At 47.9% G+C, this 19,769-nt stretch overlaps 1 protein-coding gene across 1 annotated transcript in view; it reads right to left on the bottom strand.

Moving 5' to 3' along the window:
* The window catches only part of ADGRB1 (adhesion G protein-coupled receptor B1), a gene marked incomplete at both ends in the record, with an annotated part of 212,136 nt that overhangs the window by 105,918 nt on the left and 86,449 nt on the right, over positions 1-19,769 (bottom strand). Inside the window, 3 exons of the mRNA XM_082499435.1 lie at positions 13,340-13,383; positions 14,578-14,680; positions 18,610-18,685. Of these exons, the coding sequence (XP_082355561.1) occupies positions 13,340-13,383; positions 14,578-14,680; positions 18,610-18,685 (223 nt within the window). The remainder of the gene's footprint in view (positions 1-13,339; positions 13,384-14,577; positions 14,681-18,609; positions 18,686-19,769) is intronic.

Raw genomic sequence — 19,769 nt, 5'->3', positions numbered from 1 at the left:
GCTTGTGAACCAAGGTCTTCCACACACTGAACAGCCAGTAGATAGGCAGGTTAAGACCAAAGTGATGAAGTTACTGATCCCAGCCTTCACCTGCCCAAGGGTAACAGAATTGAGCAGGAAATGTACAGTGGATGTGACAGCTCCCACTCCATCCTCCTGTTTGATCTTTCTTTCTCTCCTGAGATGACAAGCGATGTCAGAGTGAAGAGGTACTTCTCACAAGCTGGGGGCTCCCTGGCCACCTCTTCTGATAGCTTTCCTGGGAGGGAGGCCAGGAAAACAGAAGTGCTCCTTGCAAGTCCTGTGTTTAGGGGACCAGAGAGCAGGTCCCCACGTGGCTCCAGCTTCACAGCAGCAGAAATGGTCTGAGGATTACTGTCACTTTTGCTGCATTTTGAATCATCTTAATCGTGAAAGCCTCAAAACCAAAGTGACACTTGTCATTTGACCGACAGTGCTTTCTCCTGCCTTTTCTGTTCACCAAAACTCTCCTAAAACATTAATCTGGGTAAAGGCAAATGTTAAAGAAAATTCAGAACGGTAAGTGACCTAGAAAAGGAAGGTTTTTTTTTTTTTGTTCAGCTCTAGTTGCAATAACAGCACATTGAAGGCTGTGAAATACTCAGGCACGACAGTAATAGGAGTCATGTAAGTCCTGTTTCACAGACTGCGGCAACAGCTCTTTACTGCTGCTGAAGATGTAACAGGCAGGACAATCTCAGCTGCTTTCCAGATCCCAGGAGGAGCCAGCAGAGCCAGCAATTAGCAAAAGCATCTTTTGCACTTGTAAACGGAATGAATTGGGTGGAAATGAACTGGGAAGTGGGGAAATGCCCAGCGCCATGATGCCATTTCTAACAATACTTCTGAGATGCCGATGCCTGAGTGGAGAGAAATGCAGCAGCCTCTAAGAAGCAGGGGGGTGGAAGTGGGGATTTCTTTATATAGCTACATGAAAAAAAAAAACAAACAACAAAACAATATTTGTCCCACAAACATAATACTCCTGAGAACACTGTGATGGGATGCACCTCCCTATCATTTCAGACCTGACATTAGGAAGCTTTTCTTTACAGAGAGGGTGGTCAAACACTGGAACAGGCTTCCTAGAGAAGTGGTCGATGCCCCATTCCTGTCTGGTTAAGAGGCATTTGGACAGTGCCCTTAACTTTTGGACAGCTCTGAAATGGTCAGGCAGTTGGAATAGATGATCGTTGGAGGTCTCTTCCAACTGAAAATATTCTACTTTATTCTGTTTGAAGGCCAGGCTGGACGGGGCTTTGAACAACCTGATCTAGTGGGAGGTGTCCCTGCCCATGGCAGGGGGATTGGAACTAGATGATCTTCAAGGTCCCTTCCAACCTAAACCATTCTATGATTCTACTTATTCATCATCTCCATACCATTCCTTATGTGGGCACAGGGGACTCCTGTGTGTCTGCTCCATCAATGCCAGTTCTGAGCTGTGGGTTGTTTCCTCCCCTGCCCTGTTACAAGAGTCTCAGCCAAAGTACGTTGAATCTCCCCCTTCACCTTAAGTTGTTTCTTTCAGGGATGGACAGCAGATTCTCTGCCGGGACTTATCAGCGCAACTTTAATGACTGCAAAGATGCTATGGCTGTGATACAGCTGCAGCCGTATGTGTGCTACAGCCTTTCCTACCACCGCATTCACGCTGGCTCCCCATGTGCTGGCATGTGTAAATTACACCTTAGGCATCAAAAATCCCTTCCCTCCAGGTAACTCTGCAGCTGAAGGATGATTTTCCCAGCCAGGACCCAGATCCTGCAGTAATATTAGACACAGGGAGTTCCCTCACTCCTCTCTCCTTGTGTTAAGATGTGTGCAGGAGCTCTGGAGACACTTTTTTTCTAGAAGCTGCCTGGATTTTAGGTGTTTGCATCACAGGGCTCTGCCTCGCTCATCACTACCAGTAACTATAAGAGGTCCTTGGCACATGCTGTTAAACGTCAGCAAACTATCCAGCACAGTGTTGACTGAAGCATGGGACACACAAACTGGAAAGGGTCTGCCTGAACAAAACAAAGTCCCCAATAACTGGGGAAGGACTTTTTACTCGGGCATGTAGTGATAGGATGAGAGAGAGTGGCTTTAAACTGGAAGAGGGCAGGTTCAGATTAAACATTAGGAAGAAATTTTTCACTTTGAGGGTGGTGAGGCACTGGAACAGGTTGCCCAGAGAGGTTGCTGAGGCCCCATCCCTGGAGGTGTTCAAGGTCAGGCTGGACGTGGTCTTGGGCAATCTGGTCTATTGGGAGGTGTCCCTGCCTATGGCAGGGGGGTTGGAACTCGATGATCGCTAAAGTCCTTTCCAACCTAAACCATTCTATGATTCTATGATAACAGTGATACATTACTGCAGCTTTAATTTGGGCCCATATGGAAGATCAAAGATAAAGATAGGCCAGATGACAGCTGAAAGACCTGCAAAAAGCCCTTTGCAGCACTTGCACGCCAACCTTTGCTTAAGATTGAAATAAATAAATAAAAAAAAATCACATGCGTATTGATAATCCTTGGGCCAAACCCTGTGGAGTGCCCTTGAAGCTGTCAGGAGCCTTGCCGAGGTTTGAAGGATGCTCAGCATTCCTTAAGATTTGACATATGAGCTAAAACCAGCATTAAATAAATAATAGCCACAGCTAAAAAAGAAAAGAGTAGTGTTCTGGATTCTCGCCTCCTATGGACTCCTGTTCTCCCAATACAGGACACAGCTAACTTTTATTCAGAGACACCGGCACAGCTGTAAGAGAGGACAGGAGATCTGAGTTGCGACTCAGCTCTGTTCCTCCTTGGTGACAGTGGATAAATCACTCCCTCGGTTTCTCCTTTCCCACCTGTCAATGACAGCAGTTAGGTGTTTGAGGACAGCTCGTAACTCATCAATGCAATTATGACCCTTTCTGGTTTTGTCCCCTTGGCCAGCTGGTGGTGTATTGGATACACCATCAAAAGCTGAGGGGAACTGATGTGCTTCCCACTGTCTTTGCTGTCTGCGCTTCCATCCACACCAGAAAGACAGATTGTCCTCAAACCTACAGAATTCACCCCAAGAAGATCTGGGCTTTTGCTGGATCAGGCTTAGGGCCACCCTGCCAGGTACCAGGCTCCAGCAGAGGGTGAATTTTCCCCCTGGGTCTCCATCAGAGACAGGCAGCACCTTCCCTGCCTGACTTACCATCTCACTGACATTGCACATGTACACGAAACCACCTTGAGAGGCAGCTCTGGCCTAAAGCAGAGGACAGCTCTGGGAGATTAATATGCTTCTTCCAAAGGGTCATTATTGTAATTGAATCAAAGTATTTGCAAAGCCCTGGAAAAGGCCTTGACAAGTCCGAAAATCATTATATGCCATGTAACGGGGCTTTCTGACCTTGCTGCGTCAGTTATTTTTCTTTCTGCAGCTCCTGACTGCGGGTTAAAGTGGAACCCAATAAATCCAATGGTCATAGCAAAGAGGATCTGTCCTCGCCGGGAGGAGAGCTTTGCCCGTTGCCTTCCAGGAGGGCTCAGCGTTGCCTGCCCCATGGCTCTGCCTGCCCCCGCTCTTCCCACTCAGGCAGTAGGTCGGCTGCAAGACATCAGTTCTCCCTGCGGTGGGAGAAGCTGCCGTGCTCTGCATCAAGCCGGCTGTCAGAGCAGGCTGGATGCTCCACGCATTTGCTAATCTACTCTGCCACGCGGTTGAGAGGCCACCGTTAGCTCGGGCAGCCGGTGGGATGCACAGGTTGGTGTCCCGTGCCATCGTGTGCTCGGTCTTGCAGTAATTGCCCTGAGCCTCCTTGGTCCCATTCCTTCGTGAAGACTAAAATTCACATTGCGGTACTGGCTGCTGGTCACACAACTGAGGTGTGATGGGCAACGCCGACACGATGTGAGCTCATCTTGCATGGATGACCAGTTCAATCACAAAGCTCACATTTAGATAATCAGTTTTCAGTGATAAATAATAATACTTATTTTTGCTACTTACTGTCACTTAATGGAGCTCCTCACTCCTAGATTTCATGGCATTTAGAAGAGCTGTCTGATGTTATTAGCACAGTAGACTCAGGGAAAACTGAGGCACAAATCTTACACTGATTTGCCCAGACACACAGAAAGTTCATCATTAGACGAAGGCTGTATCCCAGGCACTGTGTCCTCTTTTTGCTGCTATGTTTTAGCAGAACATTTCATCTCCTAGTGCCGTGCGCAAGCAGTCAGGTGAAAACGGAAACAAGTCTTTTTCTCCTCTTTAAAAATAGGGGCAAATTTTGCCCATCCTTATTCACAATGTGCCAGTTCTTAGCACTTTTCCCCCACATCCATCAGTCCTACCCCTCCTTGAGCAATGACATGGACTCATTGACCTGTCTCTGCACCCGGACCATCTCCCATCATGAAAGCAAGAGCTCTGCAAGGTATCTGGGACTGGAAGGGGCAATATTGCCCCACTCTCCCAGTTAGGATTCCCACTGTGGGGCAATCCATTCCTTGGGCTATGGAATATGTGCTGACGACTTTTTGAGGCTCATTCACAAAGCAGACAGGACACCCGTAAGAATATCAACCCAGGAAAGTTTTCTTTAGCCCAGTCAGTAAAAACAAACTGGTCATCAAGAGATTTTAAGAAATACTGAGTCCCCCAAACTTTAGCGATCTAAAATTATTGTGATTATGGTGGGTACTGCTGTGTTTCTGGTTTGCATGCCAGTGTAGTTCATGGATTCATCCAAAAATTAGGCATTTTAAGAAATTCATCTGAACTTGCCTCAGTCTTGCAAGGAAGTTCAGCAAAGAAGTCCGAAGGGGAAACTTTTTCTTGTGTTCTTGACAACCACATAAAACATAACCTGCTTGAGCATCTACCTAATGCCAGTGGTCTGTGCTTTGGACAACCCTGAGACAATTGAGGTCATAATACACCTTCCTCAGCCTTCAGCTTCCAGCAAAGCAAAAAAATGCTCCAGAGAATACAGACCTGATATCCTCAGGATGGTGATAGGATCTGCAGGTTTAGAGGCAGAACTATTTGGGAGGACCTGCTCTGGATCTAGATGGGCTTTCTTGTGCTCATAAAGGGACAAAAAAATCAATCCAGCAAAGAAGTATGTGAGGGACAGGGACTCTGCTCTGTATTTTATACACAGAGGGTTCTGAGCACCTCAGTAGTGCAGGTGTTTGTCTCTCCTTCATGCATCTGAGCCTGCCTTGAAGTTGCTCAAAAGCTGCACCCTGTTGGCTATTGAGTCATTGGAGTTAGAGCACACCAACTGTAGGCTTCAAGTTTCCCCAGCCTCCTTTTTTTCCCAACTCTTGAAGGCCTGGAGCTGTGAATCAGAGCTCTCCACCAGCACATGCAGATGCCTGTACTGTTATTACATTCTCAGCACATACAAGGTACCACACAGACAAACACTGAGTGAAACAGGAGAGCTGGGGAAGGACTTTTTAGTAGGGCATGTAATGATAGGACGAGGGGGGAATGGCTTCAAACTGGAAGAAGGTAGATTTAGGTTAGATATTAGGAAGAAAATTTTCACTCTGAGGGTGGTGAGGCACTGGCACAGGTTGCCCAGAGAAGCTGTGGCTGCCCCATCCCTGGAGGTGTTCAAGGTCAGGCTGGATGGGTCTTTGAGCAATTAGGTCTAGTAGGAGGTGTCCCTGCCCATGGCAGGGGGGTTGGAACTCAATGATCTTCAAGGTCCCTTCTAACCTAAACTATTCTGTGATTCTATGAAACACAGCAGAAATGCACCAAGGAGTGCACCTGGAGTCACTTCATGCAACCTGGGAAGTCAAGTTGGACTTCTACCATGTGCCACCAAAAGCCCTCAGCAGCCTGGTGTTTCCATGGTAGATGGCTACAGAAGGGTACATGGCTGCTTAACTTATCCCCTCCCATCCGCAGAGACAATACAAGTAAAGGGCATCGTGGCTTCAGAGCAAACAGCTGTAAATAAAGAGAGCAGACAGGGATGCAGGTAAAACACGCAACCCCAGTCTGGCATACATGGCATGCTGGGCAGAGGTTTGTGTGTGGACAGCCCCCTGCATGCACACACACAAACCTCTATAGCTCCTGTACACGTTTAAGGACATAGTGCGCAAGTGTCGCTGGAGACTCATTGCACAAATGAAGGATGGCTTGGGTTAACAGTCTTCTCTAGGTACTTGTATATGTTTGTACACATGTACACATACTTTCGTGTTGTCCACGCGAAACAGGTTGCCCAGAGAAGCTGTGGCTGCCCCATCCCTGGAGGTACTCAAGACCAGGTTGGACGGGGCTTTGAGCAATTTGGTCTAGTGGGAGGTGTCCCTGCCCATGGCAGGAGGGCTGAAACTCGATGATCTTCAAGGTCCTTTCCAACCTAAACCATTCTATGATTCTATGATAAACACATGTATACAAATACTGTCTTGTACTTGCTGATACCTGCACACCTCATGCACGCTTATATTCCCACCGGCACACCAAAACCAGCCTGCAGCCCTGTCTGTGCAGAGAAACACACTCACACGTGTCCATACTCACACTCAGGCACCAGCACTCACTTATCCCCACATGTTCACCCTTTTATATCCTTGCACATATTTTGCGCGTGTGCCTTTATACAAATACATAACACACACACACATGGACACAAAATCCATCCTGAACCCCATGGTGCTCACAGCGCACACTCAGCGCTGAGTTGAGGTTGGGAATCACAGCACCAAACTCCCATTCCCAGTGAGAGCATCCTCCAGGTCTCACTGTCTGGCTTCTGCTCGTTCCGTAAAGGGAGTTAATTTATTCCATCCATATCCCTGACCCCTTTACTAGGGAAGCAAGGGAAAAGCTGGATCATTTGATTCAGAGCCTCTGAATCCTCTCTCCTCTCCCCGCTTTCCCTTCTGTCGCAAGCCATTAAACCATGCTCTGTTGGCAGGCAGCAGAAGCCCTGTATCGTGCTGCTCAGCTTCTCCCGCATCCTGTGCTGTGAAAGGCGTTGGAGAATAAGCCAGCTCCTGCTTTGCCAGTCCCACAGACAATGCTGACTGCTGGGCAGCAGCTCAGCAAAGGCCAAAGAAGTGTGACTCCTCTCCCGAACGGGGATGGGCACAGCCCTGCGCTCTGCTGGTACCTTGTGCCAACCAGGAACTGGACCACCTCTTCCCTGCAGCACCTGGAAACCCAGGTGAAAGTTGTTTCCAGGAAAATTTGGCTTTGGGGTAAAGGAGATGCCTGGGAAAATAATCCCCTGGAAGCAGTTCTGCTTGATGCTTCTGGCAGCCCCAGAGCCCAGGTTGTACAGGGAAGCTAAATCCCAGGCTCTGGAGGTGTGACCAGGTTTCACTGCATTAGCCCCGTTTTGGCTACTCTCATCCAGGGCTAAAAAGGGGCTCTGGGAGCCATAATTCAATCTGCTCCGTTGTACACTGCGAGTGCAGTCAGACAGGCTGAATTAGAAGGTACTTTTAACTGGATTTAACACGGGGGAACTAATGGGAATATTCAGATTAACCTCCCTGCATGCCCCGGTGTAGACGGGTTTTGCAAGCACAGCACTGACTTCTTTCACAGACATCCCCGCAATACCTCCACAGGAACACTCGGGAAAGACAGCATTTCACAGAATCATAGAATGGTTTAGGTTGGAAAGGACCTTGAAGATCATTGAGTTCCACCCCCCTGCCATAGGCAGGGACACCTCTCACTAGACCAGGTTGCCCAAGGCCACGTCCAGACTGGCCTTGAACACCTCCAGGGATGGGGCCTCAACAATCTCTCTGGGCAACCTGTTCCAGTGCCTCACCACCCTCAAAGTAAAAATTTCTTCCTAATGTTCAATCTGAACCTGCCCTCTTCCAGTTTAAAGCCATTCCCCCTCGTCCTATCGCTACATGCCCTTGTAAAAAGTCCCTCCCCAGCTCTCCTGTAGCTCCTTTAGGTACTGGAAGGCCACAATAAGATCTTCCCAGAGCCTTCTCTTCTCCAGGCTGAACAGCCCCAACTCGCTCAACCTCTCCTCATGGGAGAGGTGCTCCAGCCCTTGGATCATCCTTGTGGCTCTCCTCTGGACCCAATCCAGCAGGTCCATGTCCTTCTTTTGTTGAGGACTCCAGAGCTGGATGCAGTACTCAAATAGCATACTTTGTTTGGCAGCATCATAAAGCACCGCTCTGTGCAGTTGCGAACCCTCAGGGGAGATTTCTGCCCGACCTCGGCTGGGCATCAGATCCAGCCCAGAGCCAGGAGATGTGATTTACCCCGCTAGCTGAGGCACTGTTCATCTTGTTCTCCATGCCTAACCTTGCTACGCACGGGGCACCTTCCTAAACACTGAGGTCTGCATTTCCTAAGTTAGATAGGTTAAAGGCTTTAATTACTGGAACAGAAGATCTTTCCCAAGGCAAGGTAAGAGTGTCCTTGAATAAAACTCCTGAGGCACTTTCTCTTCTGAGAGTAAAAAGCTTTTTATGCTAATATTTGTGAAGGCTTGGAAGGCCTCTCAAGATCAGTTATTATAATGTTTAGCTATTATTACGGTTATCTTGGAGACAGAGAAGCAGAGAAAAGTTGGTGGCTGGAGCCAGGCAGCTCCTCTAAAAGCAAGCATTCCGTGTGGGATGAGAGGTCCCCTGGCAACACAGACCTGCTGGATCCCACCCAGCCTCTGTAGGTGCAGGACATGGCACAGTGCTCTCATGCACCATGACCCAGTACAAGCCAGCTGATTGGCTTGGTCCCTGCTGCCACCAAGGCAGGGCACACTAGAGGGGAGAATTGGCGTTCACCTGTGGCTGTGGGTCTATCTACGGCAGCAGACGGACAGCCTACTCTCATGGTCTTTCTGCAGACACTTGATGGCTTGGAACTGTTCTCTGTCATCTCACAGCAGTGCCCATCCTTTGACCTGATCTCACGCTCAAAGAATGCCAAAGCCCAGCTTTGGAAGTCTGAGTGCACAGACTCATCGGTCCCATGGGAGAGCGGTTCTGCTCTGTAACACTAATTAGCCCTGCATCTTCCACTGCAGCCACGAAGCAGTGCTGCCACCACTAACAACAAACTTTGGCAACTGTCTCCCAGTTCCCCCTGCCACGTGGCATCCCTGTTGCGCACCAGAGCAAGGCAGGAGAGAAATACAAATCTGCTGATGCGTAAGAACATGAAAGCACATGAGATGACTGCATCCATCAACACCCCCTGTCCTGTTCCAGCAGGAGAAAGAGGGAGCAGGAGACCAGATCCTGCCTGGGTTTTAACTGCAGCAAGGCTAAGCAGCTAATAATTACTCCAGATGAATGCCCTTGGAGGAGAGCCAGAGAATCCCAAATCATTCTCCGATTTCAACTTTCAATTTACTCAGCCAGTGCTAAGCTCATTAATCATACTTGCAGCACCCAACACAACAGAAATTAGTCCCTGATCTTCTCCCCTCTTATTTCATGACATGAGGAGTTGGGGGCAAGAGGAAGAGAAAAGAGATGGAGAGGTGCCACCCACGAATCTAACAGTCACTCAAGGGGGCCGGGATTAATAAATCAAAAATCCATTATTAATATTACAAGCTTAAATATCTATCTAAATGCAAATGAATGAATGCTCGGGGATTCTTCCTCTTTTTTTTTTTTTTTTTTTAAGTGCTCTCTTCAACAACTCTGTCATGGAGGAAGCACATAGCCACATTATAATTGTCCGTTCTAATTGAAATTTTACAGTTCAACCCTTCGCAGCCCACGGATTTTACGTGGCCTTCAAAGGGCTGTGGCATGTTTTGGATGGGACTGGAAGCTCAGGTGGCTGCAGTAACAGGCAGGAGCTCTCATGTGAAGATTGCTTCCAGTTTCCTGCCTCTCTTCAGTCACATCGGCTGCAAGGGGTTAAATCCAGAGGCTGGTTCACTGGAATCAGGTGGAGTTTGGACCCCCAAGGTCTGCAGCCTCAGATGGATGACTGTGAACATAGGGAAGGTCCCCTTGGCTAGCCAGCCTTGGAGCAAGATCATGGAGAGCCTGCAAAAGAGCAAGCTTAAGAGACAAGAGTGTCTTCTGAGCAAGCAACAGCATGGCGGGCTGGCTTGGGCTGTACAGGGAACACGGCAGGGTGACCAACAGGCCGGGAAATGAAGCTGTAAAGCCATTAGATTGGTCAGAGCTGGGAAACTGGATTTCCTGAGATTCACCCACTTGCACAAACCGTCTGATGAGGCTGATCAATAGGAAAAGCTCCGATTTAAAGAGGGGGTGGCCGGAAGGAGAAGATGGGAGCAAAAAGAAGAACCCACATAAATGCGGCTGAACCTCAGGGTTTCCTGGTCATGATTTCTACCAGATCTCTACCATGACTTTCCAGAGTCACCGGTCATGATCTCTACCACATACCAGGCAACAGGTCCAGGGTGTAACCTAAAAAAATCCTTGCTCCAAACAGGAAACAATTATCCACAACTGTGATGCAAACCCCTTGACAGCTCCAGAGTGCTGTTCAAGCTTGAGATGAACATTCAGGCCTGGAGAATAGGGTTTGCATACTTTGTCTTTCTTTAAACTTTCCCAGGAGGTGGTAGTGGTAACAAATCAGCTTTAAAATGTTGCTCAAACAGCTTGGCAGCTCCTGTTGCCAGACCTCGAAGCAGATCTAGCTTTGGAACATCCCCTAGTAAAATCTGCTGACATCAGCATTTTTTTAGTTTTCAACTGCTTGAGATTGCAAACGTTGGTTGAAAACACTTGCAGACGTGCACACACACCCCAAAGCGCCCAGAAAGTGGAGTCTCAGCAGCAACATTTGCGCAACCAATCTGCTGGGGTTTTGGAAACCATCCTTGACAACCGAACTGCAGCGTCGGTGCCAAGAAATTGCCAGCTCAACTCTTAGCTATGAGCCCATCCTTTGATGCCATGGAGTTGCAAGGATTAAAGACTGAAAGAATTCCCAACACCCCACGCTCCCAAAGAGACAACAGGCAGGCAAACAAGCTGCTAAGCCTTGGGAACAAGTATACAGAGCAGCCAGACCTCCCAGAACAAGGCAGAGGTGATGATGCTGAACTGGGCCCTTCTTTTCCTCCAGGTCAACAATGGCATTCATAGAATCATAGAATCATAGAATTGTCTAGGTTGGAAGAGACCCTTGGGATCATTGAGTCCAACCATCTACCCTACTCTACAAAGTTCTCCCCTACACCATATCCCTCAACATCACATCTAAACATCTCTTAAACACATCCAGGGATGGTGACTCAACCACCTCCCTGGGCAGTCTATTCCAATGCCCGACCACCCTTTCTGTGAAAAATTCTTTCCTAATGTTCAGTCTAAACCTACCCTGTTGGAGCTTGACGCCATTCCCTCTTGTTCTGTCATTAATTACCTGTGAGAAGAGACCAGCACCAACTTCTCTACAGTGTCCTTTCAAATAGTTGTAGAGAGTGATGAGGTCTCCCCTCAGCCTCCTCCTCCTCAAACTAAACAGTCCCACGTTCAGCACGGGGTAACCCTTCATCTTTCTCATACCAGGCACCTTTCAGTGCCAGCTCTACCAGATATGTACCCAGCCTGAATGCCATCCCTAACCCTCAGATCCAACCACGTGCAAACTGGATTTTGCTCTTTTCTCACTTAGACTATAGTTAATTAAATTCAGCTCTGAGCATGGCAAGGAAACACCTCCATCCTTCTGGATAAAACCCTCTCTCGAGAACATAGAAAGCCAAGAACAACGAGATGATGTGCAGACCAGAAGGGACATTGGTTCCAACTTCTGCCTTTACTTGCCAAAAAATGGATTTGTATACAAAGGCTTTAATCCCATTCCAGCATGGAGAGACAAGAGATTTAGAAGAGCAGGCCAGCTCTGATCCAAGCCTCTTCCTGAGTCTGCCCACCGGTACACAACCTTCTACTCTGGGCTGACCTACAAATTCAGTCTGCTCTCTGGCACATAAGTAATATAATAAAATCCCGTTTTGCTAATTTCATAAAGGTTCACCTGCATGCTGCTGTGCGAGGTCAGCACAGCACACAAGGGGCTCCTGCATCTCAACTGTCTTCTAATGCTGGAGTGATTTTCACTACAACCCAGAGGGACCAGTTCTGCCCTGGGCTACAACACGGGTGTGATTTCACAAGCAGAGAGTCCCTCTGGGTTCTTCAGCTTTGCTTTGGATCCACTCATATATGCCAAATTAATCACGGACCAACAAGAACGGTAAGCTGGCTGCAAATATGTTGCCCTCCTATGTGTGTACACGCTACTTAATGGAGCATAAAAGGAGAAGAATAGAATCATTTTTCAGATGCTGCAGATAATGATAATAAATAATAATAATAAATGCAGAGGTATATGCCAAATGCATGAGATCTTAAGGAGAGAAACTGACTGGAAGTAGAAAAGAAGCCAGATTGGTCCTCAAACTGAGATACAAAAGTCAGTGAAGTACAAACACCATTAAATCAAACACTTTGTAGCCTTGTCAAGCTTACTCAGGATTTAAGACTACACTTTTAGAGTGCACTTAATATATTTTTCTTTTTTTTTAACATACACGCTCTCTGACAACTAGTTCCCATATGGGAACTATGGTGCTAACTTTGTGGTAACTTGGGATTTCTTTTTTCCCTGCTGATATGGCACCAGCCATATCAGGAATCCTCACAGAAATCGTTTTACTGTATCACACCAGCACAGCACAATACTTCACCCCGGCAGGCCATATTTGCGACAGTGGGCTCTGATTTTGCATTACTCTCCTTATGGTGCCCAATTTGGGGTGAGCACTGAAGAGGGCCAAGCAGCATTACGTCGAGCTCAATTTGGGCATTCTGTGAAAGACTCCACAAACCTGGGTCACCGTCCCTGTTTTCCTTATGAGGTAAAATCCAAAATCGGAAGAGTCGAAATAAGAGGCCACTTTTGCGAAATGTAAACCAGGGTCCAGTACGTCAAAGGAAAATGCAAACACCCCGCTCTGAGCAGAAGCACACATGAACAATCCTGCTCGGATGCTGAGAGATGTTTCCCTGGTACAGATACAAGAAGCTCCTGGCACACAGCATCCTTCACGGACTACACTGACAACATCCAATTGCAGATCTTTAAATATAAGACCCAGTTCAACTGGCACTAAAAGACAACGCAGAAAGAACGGATGCATCTGTATGAAGAAAGCACTCCCCACCAGGGTGAAGGACTTTCCCAGCTCTGAAGGAGGACGCAAGAAAAATCTAAGTAGAGAGAGCAAATGGCTCCAACAAACTTACACACCGCTGCTAAAATTGTACTGATTTCACCCAAAAAGCAATGAGACTGTGAGAGTAAAGAGGAACACACAGAACTCACCCATCAGTTTCGTCCCACAGGATGCAGGTCTGGTTGGTGGTTCCCTGCCAGGAGAGAAGAAAAGGAAAAATGAAGCAAATTAGCGCTGTGCTGTTTATGGGGGATTTGGAGCAATTAGAATGAAATATGCAGGTCCTGTAGAACAGCTTCCACTACTCTAAGCGTGGTGTGTCTGTGATACTGGAGATGGGCAGTCACAGATCCGAGTCCTTGAATAGCTTCTTTCACCCTTGGCTTGAAAGGCAAGAATAAAACGGGCCTGGGTTTGTTCTGCATCAATACCACTGTAGAAGGATCCGACTCTGCATCTTTCCTGACTCAACCTACTGATGTTCTTCCTTTTTCCTCCTCTCACACAGAATCCTTTTGCTGCTCCCTTCTGGAAAGTGGATCAAATACAGCATGTGCTTTTGTGGGACACGGTACTGGGAAAAAAAAGCCCTGCAGGAGGTGGTCAGGTGTGTTTAAAGCCCCCTGGAAGAGGTTTACCCCTGACTTCAGCTGCAGCTGTCTTAGACCATTTTGGAAAATCCTTCCAGGGAAGTCCAAAGTGAAGATGTGATGGATCTAATATTCATGTTACAGAGCCTCAGGAGGACATCTGAAACCCACAACAAGAACAGGCCTTGGGGTATGTAAACATCCATCACATACATCTGTTTAGGGTCGAGCAGGGGAACCCGGAGGGGATCTTTGACTGCATTTTAAAGCACTGATCACAACAGTAATATTCATGTCTCCAGTTGTATTGAAGGACTGCAAAGAACATTGCAAGTATTAATGGAAACAACCTTTCCCTTCCCTCTTTCCCTCTTCAAGGAAGATCACTGTTGTACTCACTTTTTAATGAGTGCACAGTTCTTCTCCCATGATCATGCCCACAATGAAATGGTGTGAATTTGGGACAGGTGTGCCCGTGTTCTCCATGCAAGCAATGCTGTCCCCCTCCTCCTGCATTGGCAATGCCTGAGCAAGGAGCACAGAGCAGGCAAGTTTTCCAAGGCTGACCCGTACAGCACATCCTTGGCAGTGACAAACAACAGGACACCAACACCAGCCCAATCCCAGGGTGGCAAAGTGTCTCATCAAGCCTGTGTTAAAGGAGATTGAATGGTCCTGCAATGGCAAAGAGGTCTCAGGAGCCTGGCAAAACCATCCCCTTCCTTGCACCAACACATTCCGGCTACGCAGAAGCCAACACAGCTGCAGGACGGTGCAGGTTCGCAGGAAAGACTTACGTTGTACAAGTGGGAGAATTCAATTTCCAAAGGGGTGAGGAGAGACCGGGGAAATGGCTTCACAGTCACGGAGATGACTCTGGAGTTCAGAACAGTGCTGTTCCTGGGAAGAAGAGGGAAAAAAAAAAAAAAAAGCTTTAAAGAGGGCCGAGGGAGTTCTGCAGAGCGGTGAATCACTGGTCGTACCAGGTTCAGTGTACACAGTGCAGAAGGAGTTGGCCCCATTACTTTAAAATATCATCAAAGACACTTGCTGCTGCTGAACCTTATCCTCTGCCCTTTGAGCTCCCCTCACAGCCACTCTACATTTATTCCTCCAGTATTCAGACCATTTTATGAACCACATAGACCCTTAAAGCCAAAGGACTTAAAGGCTGTATCTATCCTGGTAATAAAACGGTTCTGGACCCATTTCTGTCCCTGACATGAGGAAACAGAACTCATTTCATGTCCTTTCAAAAACAACCCCCCCGTTTTTCCTCTCAAAGGCTGGCTTAATCTGCAGTGCAGTAAGCATTGGGCAAGGGCACCGTGGCCTTTAAGAGTGTGTCCATGGGATACCATGTGATCCTGTTCGGTTCACTACTGGAGGCACTGGTGTGTATTTCCATCCTCTGAGGATCAAAAGCAAATGGAAAGAGGCCAAACCTTTCATGTGGATGTCTAAATGTCTGTGCCCAGACAAATACTCTAATAAGTCTGGCAGCTGTAGGAGACTTGGCTCTTGGGAGAGGCTATAAGGGAGGAGATATCTCCCATACCTGTGCTCCTGCTCCCTGGAAAGCCAAACCCATTGTAGGCAGTTCTCTGGACACTGTATATCTAAATACATAGGGGTTCCTGGTGTTTCTGCAGTAGGATGAGACTTGGGTGTTTAAATAAACAAAAGATGTTTAAATAAGCAAAAGTTTCAACCAGCAGTTGAAAACTGCCTCTCAAAGTTTACCATGAAGGAATTGGTAGTGGAGTGGCAGCCCAGCATCAGGCTGCTCCCAGACCTTCCTGCATCCATGGGCAAGGGGAATCTTTCCCCATCCAAATGTCCAATAAATCTACAGGCATCAGCAAAATATTTCACCATTCTTTCTGGGTCTTATATTCCTTTTACAAAATAATTACATGGAAAAGATTTGCACTTGCTTAACAGCAAGTGGGTTAAAAATAACCTCCAAAACCAAAAAGAATTTGGAATCATCTATGGATGTGCAAGTGGATGCTCAGAAAGCCACTATTCCATCAACAACAGAGGGAACAACAGTATTGTTTTAGCAGGGCAAAGAAAAAAACAAAACGGAAAGAAGGAAAGAAGGAAAAAAAGAAGGAAAGAAGGAAAGAAGAAAAGAAGGAAAATCAATCTATAAAGACAGAGCAAAGGGGAAAGGCAGTGGGAGTAAATATCAACTCTAGACTTTGAAATGTAGGCAGCCATAGATAAGCTAAAAACAGGAGCTGCTGAAAGGTAAACACATCAGTGCATGTCTTCATTAGTAGCTGGGTCTGTAAGGGTCAGCTCTTGGTTCAGTGCTGTTGAATATTTGCATGAATAACCTAGATGACACAGAAACACCCTTTTGAAGACTGCAGACCACGTAAGTATTGATGTGGTAAGCAAAAGCAGGAGAAGTATTTGATTTTTCAGTGAGTTGTTAACACAGAGAAGTTACTTGCGTGCACACTCTGAAGGGTGCTTAGTGGCCAAGTAGTCACGGCCCAACCAGAAGTAATCCCAGTGCATCCAAGAGTCAGGAAAAGCACCTGAGCTTGAAGACCTCAAGATCTGTGTGCAGAGTTACAGGCTCCGCTCCTGGAAACTGTGACCCAAAATGTACCTGGGGAGATTGACTTTAGTGCAAAGAGGTGTGATAGAAACGACAGAAGTGATCCTGTGCAGGAACAAGGAGATGAAGGAGCCGTCTTTTCTCCACACCCCTCCTTGTCGGGATGCCACTGTACTGTTGGGTTCAATTCCACTTCAAGATGGGGAAACCAGTGCAAAGAGTTCAAAAGAGAGACACAAAATTGATCCGGGTGCTAGAAAACCAGACAAAAGATTTCTGTTGAAAGGCACGTCTGACAGTTCGCTGCATGTGGGGGATTTTTCAGTCGCCCACCTGAAGGACCGATGCCTGGAAGTGAAAGTCAGACAAATTCAGCCTTAAAATAAGAGAGACAGTCTCCTAGCAGAGAAGGTAATTAAGCATCTTAGCAGCTTGTCGGGGGAGGTGAGGGACTCAGCACCACGGGGAATCTTTCAGGAAGAAGATGAGTTGTCTTTTGTAAAAGCGTGTTGCAACCCAGCTTCTGGGAATAAAATAAAACACATTGAGATCTGTCTCGGACAGGAGGTCAGATGAGCTCAGAGGGCTCCTGCACGGCAGCGAAGAGTGGGCAAACAGCTGTAAACATGCTCTTTGGTACATGGGGCTGTCAGGTGCCAGGTTGTTGACTCTCCAACTGCTGCACACATCCTCTGCAGCAATGCTCATCTGCAACCAAGCACCGCTCACCTCCCCAGTTTGAAAAATCAGGTGTCCTGCCTGTCCCATCTCAATTGTCACAGCTGCCAAGAACCACAGGGCCCCCTGGATCTGAGGGGACAGAGCAACGTGTGGCTCAGATAAGGAATTGCTGTTTGGGGGAGGTAAATTGGGATAATTAAGAACAGCTCAGCTGGTGCTGGTTGCTGAGTTAAATCTACATTTTTTTTCTTTTAGGAAAAAATCGCTCTGCGTTGAATCAGCTTGGTCAAAACAGGATCTGGGTCCTCATTTCTCGTGTATACCCAGGAATAGCTGCTCTCCTTTGTGGTCAAAAGTATTTTTACTCCGTAGGCAGGTGCTATACAGGTAGGTGGTTATTTAAAGATATTCCCCTTTTTCTCACTGTGTCCATTTGCACAGTGGTAAAGGAAGAGTTACTCTTTTTTTTTTTTTTTTTCCTTTTAGTCTCCACAGGTGATTCAGGACTCTGGATTTTTTAAAGAGGGACTGTCCTTTAATTAAGGAATGTCTTAAATCAGATCTCCCACGGGAAAGCTGTTCGGCTATGGCTGCTGCAGCTGCTGGTTATCAGAGCTCATTCACTGCTTGGCCAGAGAAAGCTGAAATACCGCTGGATCATTTGAGCCAATGATGTTTATTGCCCTTCTGATCTAATTCCCAGTGCTGTAATGGAAGATATTACAGAATACAGTTGGCTAGCTTGCTAATTCCTCTCTGCACTCACTTGGAGCTCTTTTGCCATTGCCAGCGTTAAATCTGTAGGTATTTAAATGATTATCGGTGAGGAGAGATGCCCTGGTGTTTGTGGTAAATGGGCTCATGCTAATCAGTGCAGAACAGATTTAGAAGGTGCCTTAGGATGCTTAATTTACTGCCTCAGTACCAGCCTCGGAAAAAAAGAGCAAGATAGCAAGAGAGAAAGGGAGAGAAGAGGAGGGGAGAAAAGGAAAGGGAGTGCTGAACACAAAAGCTTCAGTGCCTGAGGCGGTTTGCAGCGGCCGGGAACATGGTAGACATGTGCAGCCAGGCGTGCTTCTACGCTCCTCTCCTCTCCCCAAGCCTGTCTGCTGCCGTGATGCTCTCGGAGGGCCCGGAGTGGCTGGCAGCTCCCCAGTAGGATCAGGGCAGCTGAGCATCCCCCATCTGTCAAGCCCCCCAAAATCCCTCGTGATGGGGAGGGCAGCACGAGAAACCGTTCACGGAGGGTGAAGGATGGCAGGCAGGGATGTGGCAGTGGCAACAGCACTGTGCCTACCTTCATAGCGGGTGCGCAGCGCTGCACACGGACGGAGAAAACCTTCCTGCCCCTTCCAGCAAGCAATGTCTGTGATGCATGAGCCTGGCCTCACCTGAACATGCAGCATCAGCTGATGGTTGTCAAACCATTTGTGCTGTCATGTCAAAGTCATTCTCGTTGCACCCAGTGACTTTCACTATTTCCCTGGAAGACCAGGGTTCTGCAGCCAGAGGGATCAGCAGGACAACCTGATAGTTTCCCAGCTGCTCACCCTCCCCAGGCAGCCCTTCTTACCTCTGGAGGGAGAGGATGTTGCCCACGTTCCGGTACAGCACAGTCCCCACCACGAAGACGGAGGAGTCGTCCGTCTCTGCAGGACATCAAAAGAAAGGGAAAAAGACAACAGCACTGAGACAATCAGGATGTCAGCTGTCCCCACAGGACACCCAGGTACAGGATTAGACCTTATATGGAGTAGTTTCTGTTGGGGCATGGCCAATGCCAGCATCACTATGGTGGGATGCAGTGCCTGCTGTCACCACGCCGGGTCTCCGTCGGTCCCAAGGAAGTGCTCAGTGCCTTTGGGGTGACCTGGCGCCCCAGGTGTCTGCCCTCACACAAGACTCACTCATCCCAAATGACTGGCCTGGTGCTCCCCCATTCAGAAATCTGACTAATCCCTCTGACAGCACCGTATCAGGCAAATCTGCAGGGCGGAAAGGTCTCCTGCAGCCACCCAGAAGCATTTGGACCCGTCCATAGCTATTGAGCCATCAGAGAGAAGAGCTGCGCTGGGGCCGACAAGGGCAGCCAAGAAGGGGAGATGTCCCACTGAGCCCAGTCTGACCCTACAACTTGTGCACTGCCTCAGGAGGCCATAGGGGCTACAGTCCCAGATGAGCCTCTGAATCATCTGTGGGACCTCTGGGCATGTCACTTGACCTGCTCCTCCTCTATCTCGTGGTGCCCTGTTGCAAAAAGCAAGAACTTCCCTGGAAAAAGCGCACACCACACAGTCAGCCCTGTGGTTGAATTTCCAGGGGGAGAAAAAGCAAGTGGCTGAGGGAAAAGCAGAGTTGTGGAAGCTTGGGGGAGCACCCGGATGTGGGGCTTCTCCGGTGTCTTGTACTGAGGTTGAACTTACGGTGCACCCGCTCCATCAGTGCAGGGCAGACACAACTCCGCGTGTCTGTCCTCCTCTTTGTCAAACTGGGCTTGAGTGAGATAACTGGTGAAAACCTAACTAGGAGAGAATGACAGACAGGCTTGCAGAGCAATTGCATAAGCCTTGCTTCTTTTGGAAAGCCAGCACAGTCTTTTGGCCTTTCCCGTGAATCCCTGTGCAAACAAGGATTCTGCTGCCTTCAAAGAGAGTTTTCCCTCTTTGTGCTCAGAGGATGCGGTAGGGCATTTACAGAAGCAATGTGTGCTCCTATGAGACTGTGAACAAATAG

This window comes from Vanellus vanellus (genome assembly GCF_965231255.1).
Source record: "Vanellus vanellus genome assembly, chromosome: 2".
NCBI lineage: Eukaryota > Metazoa > Chordata > Aves > Charadriiformes > Charadriidae > Vanellus > Vanellus vanellus.
Note: the sequence above shows the minus strand (reverse complement) of the source record. Positions and strands in the feature narration are given on the sequence as shown.